Here is a 21,594-nt window from a genome sequence, read left to right as displayed (position 1 = left end):
CATGGGAGCGCTCCGCGAGGACCCAAAGGAAAACGCTATTAGCTAGATGGCGCTACAAGTACTAAAAAGTTGCAACATCAAAGGTGACGTCAAAGACGTAAACAAGTTAACAACACGTGGTTTCCTAAGCCTTGGCGACTAGAAAAATGGCGAAAAATCCTGATGATGAATTAATTGGGCTTTTAATCTCGGATATTCCTTACGAAGTTAAGAATAGAGGACTTGAGTATGTTCTTGGTAAGTTGGTTTCGTTGATAAAATTAAATTTACACGTAATAACGCGGAAATTTTAAACCTAGGCTTAACGGGAAGTGGGGAAGGTATGGAACATCTTCTCACTACAAAATATATTAAATGTTTATGTGGATTAATTGACGTTAATAACGAGAAAACTGTCGGTTTAACTTTACAATGTTTAGTCAACTTATCAGGGGAAGACCAATTTTTGGTCATTCTAGAATCTATAGAAAATACCTTGATAGAAAGTGTGACCAAAATGATATATTCTTCATCAGAATCCCTTTATAAGAATGCCCTTATGTTTCTTGTCAATGTAACGCGATTCAGTAGCGTTTGTAGAAAAGTATTGAATACACTAACTGAAAACGGTGGCTTTAAAAAATTCATAAACCTCCTCAATAATGGAAAACCAGAATCAAGTTATCATTTGATGGCTGATCTTCTATGCAACTTATCAACATTAACTGAGACCAGAAAGTAAAATTAATTATGAATATGAATATATTTAATAAAAGCATGCTTTAATTTAAAATTTTTAATTTAATTCATCTAGAATTCTATTAAACAAAGATGATAAACTTATCAAGAACCTCCTAGCATATACAGTTTACCCTGAAAGTGTAAATAGAAGATTAGGCATTGTCGGGACCATAAAGAACTGTTGCTTTGAGACTGGTAATTATAAAAACCCATAAAATACCACTAATATTTCAGTAACTTAACTGTTTTCATCCCTAGAATACCACAATTTCTTACTTGGTGAAGAAATAGACATCCTACCTTCATTGATGCTTCCTCTCGCTGGTCCTGAAGAATTTGACGAAGATGAAACTGAGAAACTTCCCATAGAACTCCAATATCTTGGTGATGACAAGAGACGAGACACAAATCCCAAAATCAGGCTGCAATTAATTGAAGCCCTTAATCAGGTTAATGAATATTTCCCTTAACTGGAAATTAAAATTTACATTAAACTAAACAAAATAATGAATATCTTTAATAGCTCTGTGCTACCAAAAAAGGGAGGACAATACTAAAAGATAAACAAGTTTATCTCATTCTCCGAGAACTCCATAAATGGGAAAAGGAAAGAAACGTAGTTGTTGCTTGTGAAAATGTAGTTGATATCTTAATTAGTGATGAACCTCCGGAAGAATTGGAAAATTTGAAAGAAATTGAAATTCCCGCTGATCTTGCTGAAAAATTTGATAAAATTAATGAAGATTTGTTAAATTTGGATGTAGATTAAATAAAATCATTCTTATTTTATTTTAATGTAAATGCTTTCGTAACTTTGTAACTTTATATTAATTTCCAAAATAAAATGAGACTTTTGTTATTTTTCTTTCTAAATGAATGGAAAACATAATATTTTTCTGTCGTCTAAAAAGTATAAGTACAACGTAATAATTGATAAAATGTCAAATATTATGTACAAATACACGCATAACTCAACTAATCTATCTTATTTACAAACAACATTCAAAATACATTCAGAAAATATTAATTTTTTTTTTCCTCGTTAACAATAGTTTTGAGTTTAAAACGTTTCGAAGTTTAATTAGATATAATATAATTGAAAACCTTAAAATTGAGTTTATAAGATCTAAGGCCGTATCAATTTATAATTATTATTATAATTAGTAAATGGTAAAAGAGCAGTCAAGATTATTTAGTTACTTACAATATATAAATATCCAGATTGTCAAAGTTATTAATTTAATTTAATTTAATTTAATTCTAGGCTATTATTTGTATTTTAATTATTTTGTACCAGTTAATACCCATATTTGTTTCTCTTTTATAGACAAGGCATGTTTTTTGTTTGATTTTCTTACAAACATACACACCCTGAACACTTTTAAACATCACCACCTGCATTAGTACATTTTTTACACTATTGTAGAATTAAAAATGACAGTTAAGAAAAGTTCAGGTAAGATAACATTATACCTTAAAAGAACGGCCTTTTTCTGAATACAAAAGGAAAAATATTAAAAAAACAAATAAACGATCTCTTATTACAAAATAATTAACATTTAATTAGTCTTAAAAACGTGGGACTACTGCGCCGCCATTGCTTTAGTGACGTCTGATAGCCACCCCTAAAGCGATTGGTTGAATTCTCACAAGCTGTGAGAGTTAAGGCCCACTCGATCACGCACGTTAGCAGACGACACAAAACAAATGGCGGCGCTTTAGTGATCGTTTTTAAGACTAATTAAATGCTAATTATTTTGTAATAAGAGATCATTTATTTCCTTTTATACTTAGAAAAAGGCCGTTCTTTTAAGGTATAATGTTACATTACCTGATCTTTTCCTTTAAACATTCCAACATGATTGCATTACGCTGATACTTTTCTTAACAAGGAGGGAACAACGGAGTTTCACGCCATAAACATCTTATTACTATACATAATGCATATAACTTCGTTACTCGATCTCCTAGAACACTTTGACTCTCGATTAATTAGGCCTAATTCTATTTTGTATAAGATAAAACTGATTTATAAATGCATAGGGAAATAGATTCTTAAATAACATTTGGATATAGGTTTAAGTATAGGTATTTTTTTTCTGGAAAGGCACAATTAAAAACGTTTACCAACAACTTGGTTTTGAAAAAAAAAAATAAAAAACAATTAACAATAATCGGGAGGTAACAAGTGAGGGTATTGGCAAATCCAATTTTCTAATGTCTCCGAAGTTATGGGGCCAGATAGAAGTTCCTCTATTGCTGCCGCTTCAACTTCATGGTCCTAACAATTTCAACAATTTTACTCTATACATAGTGTAGGATCCTTTTTGGAACACTTTGTATAAAGTTTCCACTCAACTTACCTTTAGCGTTCTTTGCAAGGCCCTAAAATCAAGAACCAATCGCGTAATTCGATCTTTTTCATCCATATCATCGTCTTTCCCCAATAAAGATAGCAATCTACGTCGTCGTTCTTCAATATTTATTCCATCAGGACTTAAACCAAGTTCCTTAAAGGACTTCATCAATTCTTCAAGTTCGTCTTTCTCTCTTGTCGTCATGGTTACACTCTCAATCTTTTTGGGTGGATTTTCATTAATAATAACTGTAATTGAACTTCTTTGGGACCTTTGCATCTCTTCTTCGGCCAATTCTGAGCGACGGTCGTACTCTACTTGCTCTTCAAATGACAAATCGGTTAGAGTCGATTCGCTCTCATTGTTATCGTGTTGATCAGTGGCATTCTGGCGACTGGTTCTACCATCCGATTGAATAACGTCACTACTGGCACTTGGACTACGTTTTTTGGCTAACATGGAAACTCCCATTGTAGGTTTCGAAAGAGCACCGGGAGTTTTGGGAGTTTCGGGAAGATCGCATAATTCCTCTTCATTACCAACAAACCTTGGTCTGGCCTGTCCTGATTCCGTCACAAGTGGTAGACTTATGGTAATCTGAGGGCGTATTCTGGCTTCAACGTAAAAATGCGAGTTTCCAGTCGAGGACATGGCATGCCCTGACAAATTGCTATTGATACTACTACTACTTCCGCTCCTCTGAGTAATGGATGGACTTGCTCTATCATTAATCGACGTTAAACTTCTTAAATTTGGCGAACCTTGATTACTAACATTTCCATAAAGGGATTGTTGATGAAGTCTGACTAGTTCGTCAAAAGAATGATCAGTTTGAACGGCCGTCGTGGTTGTTGTAGAGTTACCGATAGACGCGGCGGCGGCGACGGACTTCTTAACTTGCTTAGGTGATCCAAATATGGCTCTAGCAAGTTTTGGCGACCCTAAGAATGTTCTTTCGGATTTTTGACTTTTAGAAACGGAACTAGTCATGGAAGGTGACGGACTTGGAGAGGAAATTTGTTTGGCACCTTCGTAATTGTAACCACCGGGTTTAATTTTCAAATCCATCATGGGATTAGCTCCATTAAGATGACCGAGAGCGATGGTTGGGGAAGTGACAGTCGCTGTTGAAGTTAGCCTTTTTCTTTCGGGTTTAGGGGAAGTAAATTTACGTACAAATTTAGGGGAACTAAAGAACCTAAATGAACTACTGGCGGCGGAAGTACCGGGAGATTTGGGTGAAAATTGTTTACTGAGGGAAAATTTTGACGCGGAAGAACTTTTAGACGAGATTGAAACACAACTTTTATTATTTTTCGCGGTCAAATTTGGTGAGGAAGACAATGAAGAAGTTTGTGGTGAATAAGAAAATACTTCGGCGGCATCTGCACCACTCATCTTCTTACTGTTCCCTCTTCCTATAGAATTGACACCGGACAGGAAGAATTTGGCACCGGAATTTCTTTCTGGAAGTGGCGGGGCGATATTTTCCACCCCACCACCAGTTTCGCAAGACACGCTTACAGATCTAGACTTTTCTTCCGAAGGATGCGGACAATGACCTTCGTTATCCTTCCAACAATCCCTAGTGTACAAACTATGAATCTGTTGACTTGTAGCTGACCTGACTATATTAACATTGGACTGATTACCCCACCAAGTATTAGGAGACCGTCCTGAACTATCTAAACTATTATAATGCCCATCATCATCCCCCGAATGTTTTGGAGAGATAGTTTCGGGTTTTTTATCTCCATAAAGCCTTCTATACTCTCTATCCAAGACACTAACGAATTCCTTTTGTCTTTGAAGTGACTGAGCGTGGTTAGAAGATTCGTCTTTAGTTTCTACTGGCCAAGTTTCGCTGGAATTTAACTTTTGTAAAGAGGAACATCTCAGCATGGCTGAAACTGCTGGTGTCGATCTTGAAGTACCTTTCCAGGCGCTAAGTGGAGACTGATGAGAGACATTCGCGATGGAATTACTAGGAATTATGGGGGATTTAGTCGCTCTGGCGGGCAACATAGGCGGAGGAGGAGGACCTCTATTTGGCGATATTACTGGGGAATTAGTCTTAAAGGTCTGACTGTTACGGTGTTGAGAGGACATCGTTTCAACATTAGTTGAAGCAAAACCGGGAGATCTTTGATTGGAAACGTTATCCGTTTGTTCCAAGACATTCCAACTTCCCGAATGTCGATTAGAAGTTGAATTCTTTGAAGGGTAAACCGAATTACGTGTAGACGACGAACTTCTTCGGTATACGTCTTGTTCGGGGTAAGATTTTTCTAAAGGTTTTTCTGCTACAGTTTTTCTAGGAGAAACGCTAAGAGGACTAGCGCTTGGTTTAGGGAAGGATATTTTACCGGAAAACGTTGGTGGACTTTTAGGCGAAGTATTATTATATCTCCCACTATCATTCTTTTCTACGTAAGTCGTCATAGGAGAACTCTTTTGAGTTGCAACAACATTCCCGGATACTTTTCCTTGATTTAACTTTGATTTTGATTCGGAATCCTGCTGCTGCTGAGAGTTGGTTATTATTACGCGACTAGGAGAACCATCTTCGGATTCATCTTCTGTTTCGCTAAAATAAACTTCACCGGCTTCACCAATCACGTTAGTTAAAGAAGGATATGAAATAGCGGCTAGACCCATTTTGTTCATCCATCTATTGAGATAAAAATAATTACCATTAGACGTAAGTACTTACTTAAAAAACAGATTTAACGTCGTACTTAGTCATATCTGAAACGCAATCAGACGCAAATAGAAAAGAGGCGCTGGGTGAATGAAGTTTAAAGGCGCTGAAACCAAGACGTTAAAATTTTAATCGTAATTAAGCCAAAATTAAAAATAAGTGTGCTTTTTCTTTAAAAATATCTAAGATGAGCTCACTATTTTTTAGCTTTGCATTCCGTAGCTGGCGAAACTACAAAACCAGGAAGAAACACTAGACATTCAGCCCTGACGTCCTTTATTTTTATTTTTTTATTTAAACCAAAAAATAAAAAGCCAAAAAACAAAAAGGAAAAAAGAAAAAATAAGGTGAATACATTGCCAAGCCTAAAATCTCTAAAAAAAGGATAAAAATCAAAATAGTTAAGCGGGGATTTACTGACATCTTTATCTTGATAGCAATAGAGATATTGCTTCTTCAAAACGACCCATTTCTTGGACCATTTAGGACCAGAGAATAAACGTTTGCCATCTTTTCGTTTAAAAAGCCATCCTTGACAATCACCTTGTCCCAAATCCTTACAAGACACTCTCCTCGAAGCTATAAAGACGCGGTTAGTAAAGGTCTTTTCACACAATACAACTTTAGATGAGTCAAATGGGGTTGGGTCGTGTGAACAGAAGTTGGACAAGTTGAATCACCAAATAAAAATTGATCACTGACCAATGTTTGCTGACTCAACTTTTTGACCCATCTAGTAGAGTCTGAAAAGGCCTTAACTAAAGAAAATAATTCAACACTGACCATATCGTCCGTGAAAATGATGTTTCTTTCTTAGAAGTGGCGACTAAAATATTCAAAATTTCAAAAACGTTTTAACGCCACATTTCAATTACAATTGACTAACAACGAAGAAAAACTGCACCTGAAAAGCGCATTTCTTTTCTTTCGAAGTATAAGTATTAGCTTTCACGTTATCCCCTTCAATTAACTTTGATTTTTCATCACATTCCGAGTTTTTCCCACCAATGAAAACTTAACAAACAAATATTTTGAGAACAAATACTTGAGATAAACATTTCCAAACACTAACCATTATCACTAACGGTGCTCGACGCGATACTACTAGAACTGGACTGTTTTCGAACGGGACTCGACGGCGGTGGGGTCGAACTAGGTGAAGCAATTTGTTCCATCAACTTCTTCAAATGTAATTGAGCTCCGTCCGAATGTTGTTGTAGCGAAACTTTACTTATGTCAAAATCATCGTCAAAAGTTGGCTTAGACATGGTTATAATAGGTTTGGGTGTCGATATCGGTTTCCAAATGGGAAAATTCGAGCTACAAGTGGATGCCTTTTCCTCGGCAATCCCGCTATCTCCGTCCGAACCGGAAGCGGACATCCCCGAACCTTCGTGTGTCGCCGCGTTACGTTGACGCGATACCGAAGGTCCAATATCAATAGGTTGACTTCTACTAGATTGAACCGAATCATTTGATTGGTTCAGTTCTTCAGTTTCATCAGCGGCTTGAAGAGACGATAGATGTTTCAGGAAGGACAAGGAAGGTTGGGTCATCGTACCACTTCCCATGGAATGTTTCCTGGGATCGTGGGAAATGCTTCTAGCCACCAAATCCTTTTGATTGGTTGAAGGTGACTTTGTATTTGAACCAACTAACTCCTCGATGCTAACGGGTGCGCGAGTTTGTACCGGGGAAGCCCCGCTAACAGTTGCCCTTCTTTGAACAGTAGCTCGGGATTTGGGTTGAAAAGAAGAAGTAACCTTCTCTATGGCGCAATTACCATTGGGATGGGTGGCTACTTTAGAAGGGGGAACGGCTAAGGATATTGCGCTTTTGTCTGGAAGAAAGGCTGAATCATCTTCATCCTCAACTTCATCACTAATTTAAATTAATTAAACAATTAGGGACTTTGGGGGTCAATAGCTTTAAGAATAAAATGAATCTAATTACGCACGTCGCAATTGGCGCTTTACTGCTGTTGCTAGAAACGTAACCGCCTTCTTGAATATTTAGGGAACAATTACTTTCACTCCATTTGTGAAGTCTAGCTAAAGCGGTTTTTCTACATGGTATTCGATATGGTTTCATTACAATGACCTGACCAGACAGATTGGAATGTCGTGGTCGTTTCTTCAAAGTTAAATGAACGTCAGTGGCATGTTCGCTCATGGAATAAACGAGTTTTTTCAACTGCCAACCGACCTACGCGTGTTTGGTTATATTATGTCAAATTATACGTTAAATAATTCCGTAAAACAATCCTGTTAAACAAAATAATTTAATTACCACAGTCTGGTAATTAACTTGTATAATTTCATCTCCTATTTCAACTTTCGCGCATCGATGAGCTGGACTCTTTAATTTAAATAAAACGTAGGTAATATTATGTATTATTTCCTGATGGCGTAGCCTAATTAATATGGGCAGATTAATAATAACAGTTCATCTACCTGATGTTTTACGCCCCCGACAATATGTACTCCATTGTAGGTTGAATGAATATGAATTCCCTAATGATTATTTTAGAGTTTTAGCGGTTAAGAATGAATAGAGGGTGTTCAATGGTAAATGTAGTTAACACCCTTCTCTTACCCATTCTTCTTTGGGTTTTCTTTTAACAGTAATTATATCCAAGGCTGCCGGTTGAATTATGAGTGAGTCGTTAAAATCTTGAATAATTTGATCGCATAACTCGGCTAAATTTAACGCCTGCGATTACGGACAAAGGTAACACCGTCAATAAAAGATGGTTTAAAATGTTGGGATAATTCGAGGGGCTAGTCACTTAGTCTAATCGGTGTACACGGTTGTATATTTTACTGTACTAAAGTGCATGATTACGCGTGAACTTTGAAAGCTCTGTCATGGACAGTACTAAAATGATTCCGTATACAGGGAATCTAATAGTGATTAGCCCCTCGGAATAATTTTTTCCATACGCTATTTTTAATGATGTCATGAGGCCTTTCGGCAAACTGATCACGTTGAGCCGTGGACGCTAACTCAATACTTAGAGTTAATAAGGACTTTCTCACAGGGATATACCTGGCTTCACCGTCAAACGGGTATCTGAACAAACAAGTACCATCCCGTATAAATAAATCCTACTTAAGTTTTCTACTGGTATTTCCACGTTCATTACCTATCAAGCCACGATATAAATGCTTTCACGGCAATCAAAATATCAGAGACTGAAGCCAAAATGTTACAAGACACTCTTTCTTGTTTGGCACCTTTATTTTCGGGACATTCTTTCGGTCCATTTCTTTTTAATTCGTTATATAAACTTCTAGCTTTACATCCCACTCTCAAAGCGATAGATTGTAATGTTTCTGTAGTTAGTGTATAATGCTACGACAAAAATTATAACGTTTCAGACGCGTTACTACCTTTAATAAACCTTAAATTCTGAAATTTAAATATTTACCAATTGTCTTAGTAAATCTACCGCGTCTAGAATTATCTCTTGATGTCCAATTTTAACAATATTTAAATTTTTAAGATCATCGGGTAATAAAGTTAAAAGATGCCTTCCATCTATTTGATTGTTTATGAAGAAATGGGCGTAGGGTAATATTGCATCGTCGAGACCTACGTACAAAATTTGCGTAACACGTTGAGCAATTAGAATAAGTTCGTCGTGTTTTTAGGCGTAGTTCTTAATAATTTATGATAATTTAAGTGTCACGTGATGAGGGTAATAGTTTACAAGTAAGTTTAAACCATGTTAATGATACCGCAAACGAAACTTAATATACACTTTCCTTTATGAAACAATAGATACGGTAGAACAATGCTCAAGGAAGTTTATATTTATAATAGATATATCGTATCTCATAACCCTTTCCTTTTTTGAAGAGAGAATGACAAGAAACAAGTGTCACTAACATCAACAACAAAATTCTTATAATTTCTACGCGCTTTAGTTAATTAACTTTACACTTAAAACGGTGTCGATTACCCTTCAAATCGTAAAATAAATTTCGCAACAATTTTCTCTGAACGTTAATATCATTACCATTATAACGGTTAAATTTAGGGACCAATTACTTCCTAATTAGGCTAGTAGCCTTAAGACAAAATGTGTCTCTTCATTCTTCCGGTTTAGTGGTTAAGACAAGGAGTCAGGCGACTTATAATTATCCGAGGGGGTTTGGGAATGTATAGTATAAACTTTGGTTAAAGAGTTCAAAAGAAAACTCTCTCTCTCTCTTCTAGAGAAGAGCTTAGCTAGCTAAATCTCGTGTCCTTGTACAAAACCTGTTTAGAAGAAGTTGATCCTAAGACACCACCAAACATTAATATACAGTAGAAGGGAAAATAATATATAGTTTTGATGGCTGGTGGTAAGAAATTGGGTATGGTCCATTGCGTTCGAAAATAAGGTACACAATCTCTGGAGAAAGTTTGTGTAGAAAGAAAGAAAAACCCTCATTTATAAGATAGTTATCAATGGGAATATCATAACATCTTTCAGGAGTGGGATATAATCATATACATTCAAAGGGTGGGGTAACGTTAACATCATCAAATAGCCCCTGGGAGAGAAAATTTTAGATTATCTTTAACCCCTATCCCTATGGTACCCCTCTCTCCATTTTAAACATGAGAAAAATTAAGGCAAGAGGAACCATGGAGAGAAACTCTTAGTTCATGATAGGGAATAATAATATTTGAGCAAGTTTTCTACGAAGTTAAGCTTAAACACCAATACTGGGGTGTAGTTTAAATTAAATTACGAAGATTAAATATTAGGTAAATCATAAGACTATGTAAAGTGATATCCGTTTGGTATGGATAAAAATCAACAATTGTTATATTACACACTGACATATAAACAACAACGCGTTTTAAAAAACAAATTGTTCGAAAATAAAAATGGCATTTAGTTCATTAATTAATGTAAGTAAATTCGGCATAAAATCAAACATTATTAATACGTTTATTAAACTAGGGCAGGTAATATTCTCAAAAATGTCTCCCTTACCAACCCAAACCAAAGACACCAAGTGGGTGTCATTTAACGAATTAACCCAGACTTTCGTATTAAATAAATTAATTACCTCCAAGCCATTCGGCAACATTTTCCGAGGTCCATTCGGCAACGTTAATATAAGCCATATTTCTGTAAAGGTTGTTTTTGTATGTATCCAAAGGGCATTCCTTTGTAGCAAATGTAGTAGGTAGCCAAGGCCCGAATTTACACTAAACGCGCACAGACAGCCACGAAGAATAAATATGATATTATTGCATATTAATCGATCTTTAAAAACACTGAAAACGACTTCTTAAACACTTATACACCATATTAATTACGTAAAACTATAATTAACTACGTTAAATTAAATTTAGGCGCGAAATAAACATCTCCCTTACGAGACACGACAACTTTCCCGAAAGCCGACTTTAACTGCGACCATGGAGGAAGAATTCTGGTTGCGAGACTGGAGGGATGGATTAGAAATGGGGGATGAAAGAATCCAGCTGCCTTCGAAGGAGGGAAGGATTGAGGGGGCATATGACGGGGCCTTTCACGGCGGCATTTATAAAAAAAAATAGAAAATCCCCCTACTATAATTCCTGTATAGCTGTAAAGAGACGTTCCTGGGGATACCGTGGGAAATGTCAAACGGGGGCACGCTTAATCCTCCTTCTTCCTCTTCGACCCCCGATTTTTTTTAGCTCCTTCGTTTTCACCCCTCGCCCAAAATCAACCATCCGATTCGCTATTTGTCTCGATATATAAAAGTATACGTTGGTGCAGTGCCCGAGGAGCACGTCACTCTTAAAGTTAGAAGTACAATTCTTGAATTATTTAATGAAAATCACGGTTAAATCAGGTGTACAAAGATTTTTGTAGTAACTGTCCCCTCGTCAACGACGTACTTTTTCTTTTGAATGGGCGACTTATGACTCACTATATGTTTTGCAACTTTTGCAATCGAAGGATTTATTATTGAATTTCCCCCCCTCTTTTTCTCAACCTGTTCCTTTCGGAAGTTCAGCTGCCGGTTGAAGAACCGGTGGAGAGTGTTTTGTGAGGAGTGAGCATTTGAGGACGCAACAAAAGGGACCTAGAAAACATCACGGAAATTCAAGATTTGGCGGGAAAAGTTTTGACATTGCGTTTAGTTAGATTTCAACTACACAAGACGATTTTCTAGTTCTTAGAATTCAATTTCAATAATCTTAAATGCGTTTAAACCTTAAAATAATTAAAAACCAATCTTTAACGGATTGGTTCTGACACAGAAATGAAGCCATGAATTAATCCCGTTAACATCCTCTTCTTTTATCATGGATGGCATTAAACCAAAACATCCTGCCTTTTTCTAAAAGAAAGGTTCTACGTCGATTTGTCCCTCGGATAATGATTTTAAAAGTGGCTTTGTGGGTTTTACACGCTTAAAACCGCCAAATAAAACTGTATTATACCACCCTCATGGTCAAACACGGTTGGGTGAAGCCATGGGCAACGCTACTCCAACTCGGTTGGGAGTTTCCGGTGGCGATGACAGACAGGGACCACGCCGTATACAAAAGCTTATTTTCCTCCAAGTTTTCTCTACATATGGACAGCTTGGAAGTAGGGAAGGCATTGATTACACGTGGTTCCTGTCTGGGCAAGTTTCTCGTGGTAGCGGACGTCTTTTCTTGGGTCCAGGGGCCGCGAGATTCACCCCTCCAAGGATACGCTCTCTTTACCACCCCTATATTATCCCTATCGAATTGAAGTCTTCGAAGAGTCCGAAGATTAGAGCAAGGCTTAGTAACTCTTCAACACAATCAAAACTAATTAGGCTTAGCAATGGCTTACTAACAACACCCTCCCCGACTAAGCCTATTTCATGTTTCTCAGTACAAATCATTTTCTTATAAGAATCATTACTTAATACGTTTTTTTTATAAATCTAAAACGGGCGGTTTTTAATTTTTCCCTCCCAAAGGCCCCCTAATGAACGAACCGGATGCGGGGGTCGGTTAGGTTCTCGTGCGTGTCTGATCAGTTACGAAATTTTTAAACAATTCCGAGAGGCGTGATTCATTTTCAATCCTTTTCCTCGTATTTCGTTTCATTTTTCGTTGGGCAGCGTCAATCCTAACCGTCAAAAATAAAATAAAGGCGCAATATTATTAGAAATATAAAAACAAGATGGCATACGCGAACGAGGTGGCCCTAGAATTTCCTCTACTTCAAAAACTTGGTTAAGATTTCTTCCACTTCACTGTCCCTTTAAAAAGTACTTTTCACAGATAATGGTATTAGAATACATTTCGCGTGACAACGTGACAATGGATACAGTTGTCTGTACTGTTTACTTTTCGCGTTTTTGACGCTCGGGTGGTAATATCCCCCCTTGTTACATCCCCATTGGCTTTAATACCGTTGAAGGTAGAACTCTGCCAATATTACTTTTAATTCGTGATTTATTAACAAACCCCCTGCGGAGACGATGGTTTGCATTACGGAGAGCGAAAATAATGCGTTGAAAATGATTTAGACATTGCGGGATTTCTTTTTATTTAATTAAGGATAAAATTAATCATCTACATTTGCATATATATGTGAAATCCACTATTTACTACATACTTTATATTTCTAGGCGAAGCGTGTCTTCGACTTGCGTTTACGAGCTTTCTCGTGCAAGGAACAGGGTTAGGTTATTGATTATTTCGTGCCCATTTTTCGACGAATTGCGAAGTGTATCAATAAAACGGCGCTTTCCAAACATTCGAAAAGTGCGATGAGAGAAACTCCAAGAAATAGACCGAGTTGTCCGCCGAGTTGACTGAAGATCTCAGAGTCCTACGAAAATAATTTACGACGTATCTTGGTTCCGTTTTAGAATCAGTTAAACTCGAATAACTGTATACCTGATACATCGGTATTTGTTTATAAACTGTTTTCTCCAAGGTACGGTAAAAGACGCGTACTTTCGCCATGTTTTGCCTATATATATACGAAAACAAGGTCAATTATACTCTTTGAGCGGTTTGTAAGGCACTCACAGAGTACAAGTCTGGTGCCTACTATAGTATAAAAATAAATTTAAACTTACCTGTATTCTTCGGTTGAATTTATGGATGGTAAGGGATTTGTTTTCAGCTGTTATTTATCAAAATATAGTTTTTAAGTTCTAATTAGTTATATCCCTGAGTAATTAGCATACCCTCAATTTAATATTAGCTAACGAAGGCCAAAATGCGACGGACGATGTAGTATCGTAATAATTCATCCTATTAATCGTGAATTAAATCACAGTTTTATCTAAATATTTACTAATATTACCTGCAGGGAAGCGGACATTCGCAAATAGTTTGGTTGAATTCCTCAGTAGCATTTCTAAAATATTCTTCGACGCTTTCCAAACAACAAACTAAATTAAAATAAAGAGGCATTAATATTAGAGTAATTGATTTAATTGCGCTTAATTACCATCAGTTTTTAAATTCAAACGACACACTCTATATTCAGGTCGATTCGAATTCACTTCCATGAATGGATTACTGCAGTAACACAATCGGATTGTATGATTTTGAAAACACGATCTGAAACAACTCTAAATTGATTTCAGATTAAATATTTCGTTTGATTTCTTTGAAAATATTGAAACTATACTTCTTGACTGTTATCTCGATGGTCATTTTCCTTGTCATAATCAAAGCATTTGTCTTTGTAAGGCGATTGAAGTCTAGTGACCGTCGTCTAAAACAATACATTCGCTCCATTACTTCAAACTAAAACACGAGTTACCAACCATGCACGTGTTACTAACTTTCTTAATTCCAATCAAAGTTTCGTGTCCCGGAGCGACATTAAAGCCATCCTCAGCCGGGATTGGAGTGTCCGAAAAGTTGTGAATACTTATACGAGCCCCGACACTTTCAGTTATGTCCAAGTATTCCTCAGCTTCCAAATTCAGCTCCAAATGAAGACCTGTACTTATACCTTCTAAATCAGACTTATCCTCAAAATATGATGGGTCAAAAACAATGCCTCACCCGATTCAACTCCAACTGACTGCGTTGTCACCGGAACTGAGATATTTTCTCCTTGTCCATTGAAGGTGAAGCAGTTGCCCAAGGTTGCAGACGGAGGATGAATGGTGAAGTTCCTTTTATGACAAAATTTTGAAAATGAGAAAGGTGCGCTGTATTTTCAAGTAAGTATTTCTGAACAATTACTCGACGGTACAAGGATCCCCATTGAACGTGCATAACTTCACCATATCCTGGAATTGGTGTCCAATTGTAGCCCTGAAATCGTCGGTTATGCTCGCGTATTCCGACAGAAACTTTAAAGTTTCGGTTTTGTCCTCCGATAGTTTACCCGATTGCAATTGTTTACAAGTTACGTATTGTTTCGTTCCCTAAAACAACTTCATTTTATTAGAATTAAGTCAAACATTGATAAAATATATAGATTTTTCGTGAATACCGATATGGGAACAAGGTGCCGGCTATTATTCACCACTTCTGGTATATTTTGCTCGAAATTGATACCTTTACACAATGCGAAATGTTTATTCGCGCACTGTTCCTTCATTGTTTTCATATTGACCCTACAGACACGATAAAGTCGTCATTAAACTACATGAGATATTAGGAGGGGGTCATGACCCGAGGACCGCTTTATTTCAATTAAATGATTCCCATCGTTTGATAATCACGAAAAATTACATAATGGAACTTCATTTAATAGCAATCCTATTACCGTTTGAACAACCCGAATAGGCCTAGGTGCATCTGATTCGGGTGACCCTATCATTGACGAGCCAGTACATATTTCAAAACCGAATCCTGGACCATGCATACACTCAGTCACAAATCGACTAATTTGAACCCTTAATTGGATTTATTAATTCAATTCGTACGTCTAAATTAAAATTCCGAAAACTAACCGATTCAAATTGCAAATTGTAACAGCTGGAAACTCTTCAACCCAATTATTTTCCACTTCCAAGTTAACGACGACGGGATAGGCGAAATATGACTTGAGAAAAAGATGACATTGAATCGAACATCCCACAATTCCGAATATTAAAACGAGACACCAGATACCACGTCTAATCCAGTTTGCTTCCGTCCTATATAGTGAAAGATTTTAAACTTAATCCTATTAAATTTTAAATGTAATATTCATCTAATTTACCCTATTCTTGATACTCCATTAATTGAGGATCTTTGCATGAGGAATTTCAAGAAATGTTTGATGTCACCCTGCTGTTCCTTACCCATTTTGTTGGTCGTTACGTCACCATCTTTTTGGTCATCCATCGAGAAATCGTTGACTTTGCTTTAAACAGTTCGTAAAACAATAAGGAGATATGTCTATCTATGTTTTGGGGTTAAGACGGTGGTAACCTGACCCTCCATGGTGTGTAAGGCCATAGTTTAGGAAAGGAAAGCTCACCTTTCGTAATAGTACGCGATTAAAGAGTTCATTAGCCAAATTTAAGTGAATAACTTAAATAATATTACGGAGTGCTACAAGTTTTCATGTATTTCTTAAACTCTGTAATATCGGTTTTATGGGTGTTCGACAATAATTTCCTCTCAAATGAAAAACTTTCTTTGTTATGAAGTCTTTCTAACTATTTCCAATAGAGAACAATATGTAAGTCTAATAAAGGCGAGGCGCCTTTTAAGTAGAATCAATATTACCTAATAGATCAAAACAAGGGTTGAAGGACGCCGTCCAAATATAGATAAAATAATAAAAATTGTGAAGAAAAGATTAAATATTTACACACAAACATAATCCTGTACCTAAAGCAACGTTCCTCCCGTAAGTAAGCAATTGTTTACGTCTTCTGAATCACTTCATGTATCAGATCTGTGACGTCATATGACAATATCAGGTTGGAAGCAGTCTGGCAAATATCTTTTAAACTAGACCTAGCGACCAGTCCCCTAGTATATAAAAAAAACTGGTCCCCTCCTGCCTTAGTTTTCCCAAAGATTTGCAATTTATAAACTGGCCCAAGGACCAGTAACCCCCACTGGTCCAACCAATTAATAAACTTGGGACACTTGTGAACTATTTTGTTACTTAACTACGAAATTCAACAACACGCCCATTTGCGTGGTTAAGATGATTTTTAATTCCCCTAAGTGTAAATAAATATTCAGTAGTCAACAAAATTTATCTTAAAATCGTTTGCTTAACGACTTTCATAAACTTTCTTCCTATTTAACCGAGTTGTATTTATTTACTTTGAACTCACAAAACAAATGTATTTTCATTGTTCTTTGTTAAACTATATTTCGCGTGTTTCCAGCGTTAACAGTTCAGTCATAAGTAACGTATTAACAATAAGTATGACATAGAATTATTTCGAGCCTATTTTTCGACGAATTGCGAAGTGTATCAATAACACGGCGCTTTCCAAACATTCGAAAAGTGCAATGAGAGAAACGCCAAGAAATAGACCCAATTGTCCGCCTAGTTGACTGAAGATCTCAGAATCCTTCGAAAATAAATAATGACGTATGTTGGTTCCGTTTTAGAATCAGTTAAACTCGAATAACTGTATACCTGATACATCGGTATTTGTTTATAAACTGTTTTCTCCAAGGTACGGTAAAAGACTCTTACTTTTGCCACGTTTTCCCTATACGGAAACAAGATCAATTATACTCTTTAAGCGGTTTGTAAGGCACTCACAGAGTACAAGGCCGGTCCCTACTACGGTATAAAATCAATTTAACTTACCTGTATTTTTCGGCTGTATTTAAAGACTCCGGCAAGGTAATTTTCCTCAACTGTTAATAATAAAAATATTGTAAACTTTTCAACTTTATATATATTAATTGCTCTGAATAATTAGTTTATACCCTTTTTTTAACATTATTGTCCGAAGGCCAAAATGCGACGGACGAGGTAGTATCGTAATAATTTTTCCTATTTATTAATTAAGATTTTGATCTAAGTATTTAAATTTAATTTATAGAAATCTTACTTGCAAGGAAGCGGACATTCGCAAATAATTTCGTCAGTTGAATTTCTGAAATATTCTTCGACGCTTTCCAAACAACAAACTAAATTAAATTAAAATAATGGGAAATTAATATTCTGCAAATAAAATAAGAGTAATTAATTTTATTACGCTTAATTACCATCAGTTTTTAAACTCAAATGACACACTCTAATTTCTGGTCGATTCGAATCAACTTTCATAAATGGATTACTGCAGTTACACAATCGGATAGTATGATTTTGAAAACACGATCTGAAGCAACTCTAAATTGATTTCAGATTAAATATTTCGTTTGATTTCGCTGAAAACATTGAAACTATACTTCTTGACTTTTATCTCGTTGCCCAATTTCTTTGTCATAATCAAAGCATTTGTCCTTGTAAGGCGATTTTAATCGCTTGACCGTCGTCTAAAACCGTACATTCTCTCCATTACTTCAGCTTTAAATACAACTGACCAACCACGCGTTACTAACTTTCTTTATTCCAATCAAAGTCTCGTATCCCGGAGCGACATTGAAACCATCCTCAGCCGGGATCGGCGTGGCCGAAAAGTCGTGAATACTTATACGAGCCCCGACACTTTCAGTGACGTCCAAGTATTCCTCTGCTTCCAAATTCAGCTCCAAATGAAGACCTGTACTTACGTTCTAGATCAGACATATCGTCAAAAATTAATGGGTCAACACAGAACCTTACCCGATTCAACTCCGACTGACTGCGTTGTCACCGGAACTGAGATATTTTCTCCTTGTCCATTGAATGTGAAACAGTTACCCAGTGTCAGAGAAGGAGGATGAATTGCAAAATCCCTTTTACATATTGAAAAATAGATGAGATTTGTTTAACAATTTGCATTTATGGACATCACTCTTTCATTACTCGATGGTACAAGGCTCCCCGTTGAAGGCGCATAACTGAACCATATCTTCGAACTGATGTCCAATAAGAACTCTAAAAAATTCCGGCAACTCGGCGTAATCCGACAGAAATTGCAAGGTTTTTTGCTTATCATCGGATAGCGCACCCGATTGTAATTGCTTACAAGTCACTTCTTGCTTGATTCCCTAAAATATTCATTAATTTTAATTAGGGTTACGATAATCATTTATTTTTCCGTGATTTACCAATTGGGGAATCGCGGGAGAAGGAGCTCTTTGAACTTCAGTATTTTTAACCCCTTCGCCCTCGAATTGGAAGCCTTTACATATATTGAATTCGTATTTTCTTTTGCAGTGCAACACCATACGTTTCATATTCACTCTAGAAAATTTAAAGTGAACGGTCGTACCCTCATTGTGAACCCATGCGGGTTATGTGGGACGGACTTGAGTACTATCCGTCATGCGTCATAAATCTGACGTCTTTCTAACTGTGATTTAATTGGCTGGTAGCAACGCGAGGTCAGGTGCGCGCAAAATTCAACATGCAGCGATTGAGACACATAATGATTAGTCTAGCTTTTCAAAACAAATCCGCCTAGATAGGTTGAGAAAATGGCTACGCAATAATTCCTATTTATCTGTATGTATTCTTTGTATTTCTAAATAAAGGATTTCTTAAATTGGATAATCACGGAAAAAATTAGTTAAAGGATAAACCATAATTCATACAGTTTGAATAACGTGAATTTGAGTTCGCGTACTGTAAGTTTGCGCGGTTTTCGGTATGATTTTGAATGAAGAACATATATTGAAAGATGTGGAATTTGAATCTCTACAGTGAGTCCTCAAGTGACTGGTTTGTGCTCTAAAAGATGACAATAAGCGTGCAATAAAGTTTTTACTTTGGGGTGTATTTATAAATTGAAAAATACTGTTCTCCGCCGTTTCTAAAGTGTATTTATTCGCGTAAATAAATTGTTTAACGTATTTTAATTATTAATGTCTTTCTTGCCACCCTTTGGTTCCAACAAAAAGGCGGTACTAAACACTCAGGGAAAAACTTTAAAATCAAAATTGAAATACAGAACTAACCGGTTCAAATTGCAAATCGTAACAGCTGGAAACTTTTCGAACCAATCGTTTTTCACTTCCAAATTAACGACAACGGGATAGGAGAAATACGAATTCAGAAAATGATGACATTGGATCGAACATCCCACAATTCCAACTATTAAAACTATGGACCAAATACCACGTCTAATCCAATTTGCTTCCGTCCTACATGGATGTTTTTTAACGTAACAACCCAATTCAATTTGAAGTGAACTATATATTTTACTTGCCCGATTCTGGAGACTCCATTAATCGAGGATCTTTGCAAGAGAAACTTCAAGAAACTTTTGACATCGCTATGCTGTTCCTTTAAGTCCCTTTTCCTGTTGGCTACGGTACCATCTTCTACGGATGCATTACGATCTTTCTGGTCATCCATCGAGAAATGGTTTACTTTGCTGCTATCCCTGATGTCAAAAGTTATTAATGTTCAAAACCGTACGAGCCGATGTTTAGCGTTTGACCGTTTGATCGAAGCATTTGGGAGGGAAAAGACTGATCGAGATCGGAGACGGAGACAAGAAGATGTAGGAATGTATATAAATAGTTCCGTTTTTCCCGCCTTTTTACTGGGAATGGCGCCTCTTTGTTTCTTTTACGACTCCCGGGTTAGTTTATTGGATACTAATTATTTCGCGATTGGGACACAGACATTCCGCGTGGGATTGTACATAGCTCTGCTCGACGTTAAGGTCAAAAACAAAACACGATGTAATTTACGCAAAGGGACAGATAAAAAGAACACGAATTTCCAAATGGACTAGCTAGCATGGATCTTATAAACAATAGAGGGGATTAGAAAAACTGTCCTATTTGTCAATAAAAAAAACCACGGTACCGTGCAAATGGAGCTTAATATTCAAATATATCTCGAAGCACGGTTTTAAGCTTGAGATGGATGGATTCCCCCTAAGCTCATTGTACTTGGGCGAGCTTTGTTAGTCCTCTTTCTAAATACAAAGTCCATATACAGGGAACGGCTTTATACGACTCCGTATTCCTATTTACTTCCCGAGTTTCACAGAGACGTGACATTTCTTGTTAATTTACGATGAACGAATACAATGTTGAAGGTAAGAGATGCCATCATACCATCCATCTCAGCGATCCTCGGTTTGTGATAATAATAAAAAACTTGCAGCATTCCCAAGTGTGGCCGCACACAAATGAGAGATGCGTTTCGAGTGACATACAAACTGAAGTAAGTATCAACTCTAGTTTACTCCAAACGAAACCCTTTCCACCCTTATTTTCGGATTGTATTTCTAACAATAGTTAAGCGAGGTCGGTAGGTTTGTACGTATTAAAGACTGGAGTTGAAATTTCGTTAGGAGAATGATGGACAATGGGATGGGATGGGATGAATTATATATGGTTCTATTTCGGTATCTGTATGCTATAAGGTACGCCCAAAAAAGTGAACATTGCGGAAATATTAATTTCCTGGAGTAAATTGGGTGATAAGGGATAACAATACAATAATATAATATATACATAAACCATAAACGTGGTAAAACCCATGACTTACCTATCGTAATAGTACTCCATTAAATAGTTCATAATTTTGCTACACGTTCCTTAGGGGTCTCCCTTCTATCGCATCGAAATTTGGTCCTTTTAATAATGGATAAATCTTGAAAGAAATTTAAACAATGGTTTTATTGAATCGGTTTCAATGGCGTTACCGAGTAATGCTTGTTTACAGTATCAATCAATAACCTTTTCAAAAACACAGTTCGTCCATTTGGCCAATGTCATTAAGTTCCCATAAAGGGTATCGACAGTCTCCTATCTTCCGATGTAGTAGGATTTATGGGAACCTAGCATCGACTGCCA

General features: G+C 36.6%; 4 protein-coding genes across 4 annotated transcripts; 1 reads left to right on the top strand and 3 right to left on the bottom strand.

Moving 5' to 3' along the window:
- The first annotated feature begins 77 nt into the window (after window positions 1-77).
- On the top strand, window positions 78-1,579 carry LOC149661910 (co-chaperone protein HGH1 homolog). Its single transcript, XM_089843463.1, has 5 exons — window positions 78-237; window positions 300-717; window positions 794-915; window positions 979-1,169; window positions 1,244-1,579. Exons 1-5 carry the CDS (start codon window positions 147-149, stop codon window positions 1,487-1,489), a joined length of 1,068 nt encoding a protein of 355 aa, XP_089699589.1. The 5' UTR covers window positions 78-146; the 3' UTR covers window positions 1,490-1,579.
- On the bottom strand, window positions 1,465-12,328 carry cnk (connector enhancer of ksr). Its single transcript, XM_089843459.1, has 16 exons — window positions 10,845-12,328; window positions 9,209-9,372; window positions 8,924-9,132; window positions 8,721-8,850; window positions 8,374-8,490; window positions 8,232-8,291; window positions 8,068-8,136; window positions 7,736-7,983; window positions 6,851-7,659; window positions 6,683-6,792; window positions 6,562-6,604; window positions 6,200-6,357; window positions 5,976-6,052; window positions 5,816-5,884; window positions 3,084-5,748; window positions 1,465-3,001 (listed from the first exon to the last, which is right to left on the bottom strand). The coding sequence occupies exons 1-16, from the start codon at window positions 10,900-10,902 to the stop codon at window positions 2,885-2,887; spliced, it is 5,103 nt and encodes a 1,700-aa protein (XP_089699585.1). The 5' UTR covers window positions 10,903-12,328; the 3' UTR covers window positions 1,465-2,884.
- A 1,122-nt stretch (window positions 12,329-13,450) lies between these two features.
- LOC149661908 (degenerin mec-10-like) lies at window positions 13,451-16,227 on the bottom strand. The gene is made up of 14 exons (XM_089843828.1): window positions 16,196-16,227; window positions 15,935-16,078; window positions 15,684-15,869; window positions 15,497-15,626; window positions 14,968-15,152; window positions 14,785-14,897; window positions 14,559-14,734; window positions 14,402-14,488; window positions 14,219-14,342; window positions 14,072-14,159; window positions 13,953-14,019; window positions 13,842-13,888; window positions 13,657-13,732; window positions 13,451-13,588 (listed from the first exon to the last, which is right to left on the bottom strand). The coding sequence occupies exons 1-14, from the start codon at window positions 16,225-16,227 to the stop codon at window positions 13,451-13,453; spliced, it is 1,593 nt and encodes a 530-aa protein (XP_089699954.1).
- Window positions 16,228-16,980: 753 nt separating this feature from the next.
- LOC149661907 (epithelial sodium channel subunit alpha-like) lies at window positions 16,981-20,265 on the bottom strand. Its single transcript, XM_089843827.1, has 13 exons — window positions 19,989-20,265; window positions 19,738-19,923; window positions 19,375-19,510; window positions 18,644-18,828; window positions 18,461-18,573; window positions 18,238-18,398; window positions 18,085-18,171; window positions 17,902-18,025; window positions 17,745-17,823; window positions 17,620-17,686; window positions 17,498-17,547; window positions 17,321-17,396; window positions 16,981-17,252 (listed from the first exon to the last, which is right to left on the bottom strand). Exons 1-13 carry the CDS (start codon window positions 20,135-20,137, stop codon window positions 17,115-17,117), a joined length of 1,551 nt encoding a protein of 516 aa, XP_089699953.1. The 5' UTR covers window positions 20,138-20,265; the 3' UTR covers window positions 16,981-17,114.
- Window positions 20,266-21,594: the final 1,329 nt, after the last annotated feature.

Source organism: Phalangium opilio, unplaced genomic scaffold (genome assembly GCF_054372755.1).
Source record: "Phalangium opilio isolate 3A_F unplaced genomic scaffold, DU_Popi_V2 ptg000070l_1, whole genome shotgun sequence".
Lineage (NCBI taxonomy): Eukaryota > Metazoa > Arthropoda > Arachnida > Opiliones > Phalangiidae > Phalangium > Phalangium opilio.
Note: the sequence above shows the minus strand (reverse complement) of the source record. Positions and strands in the feature narration are given on the sequence as shown.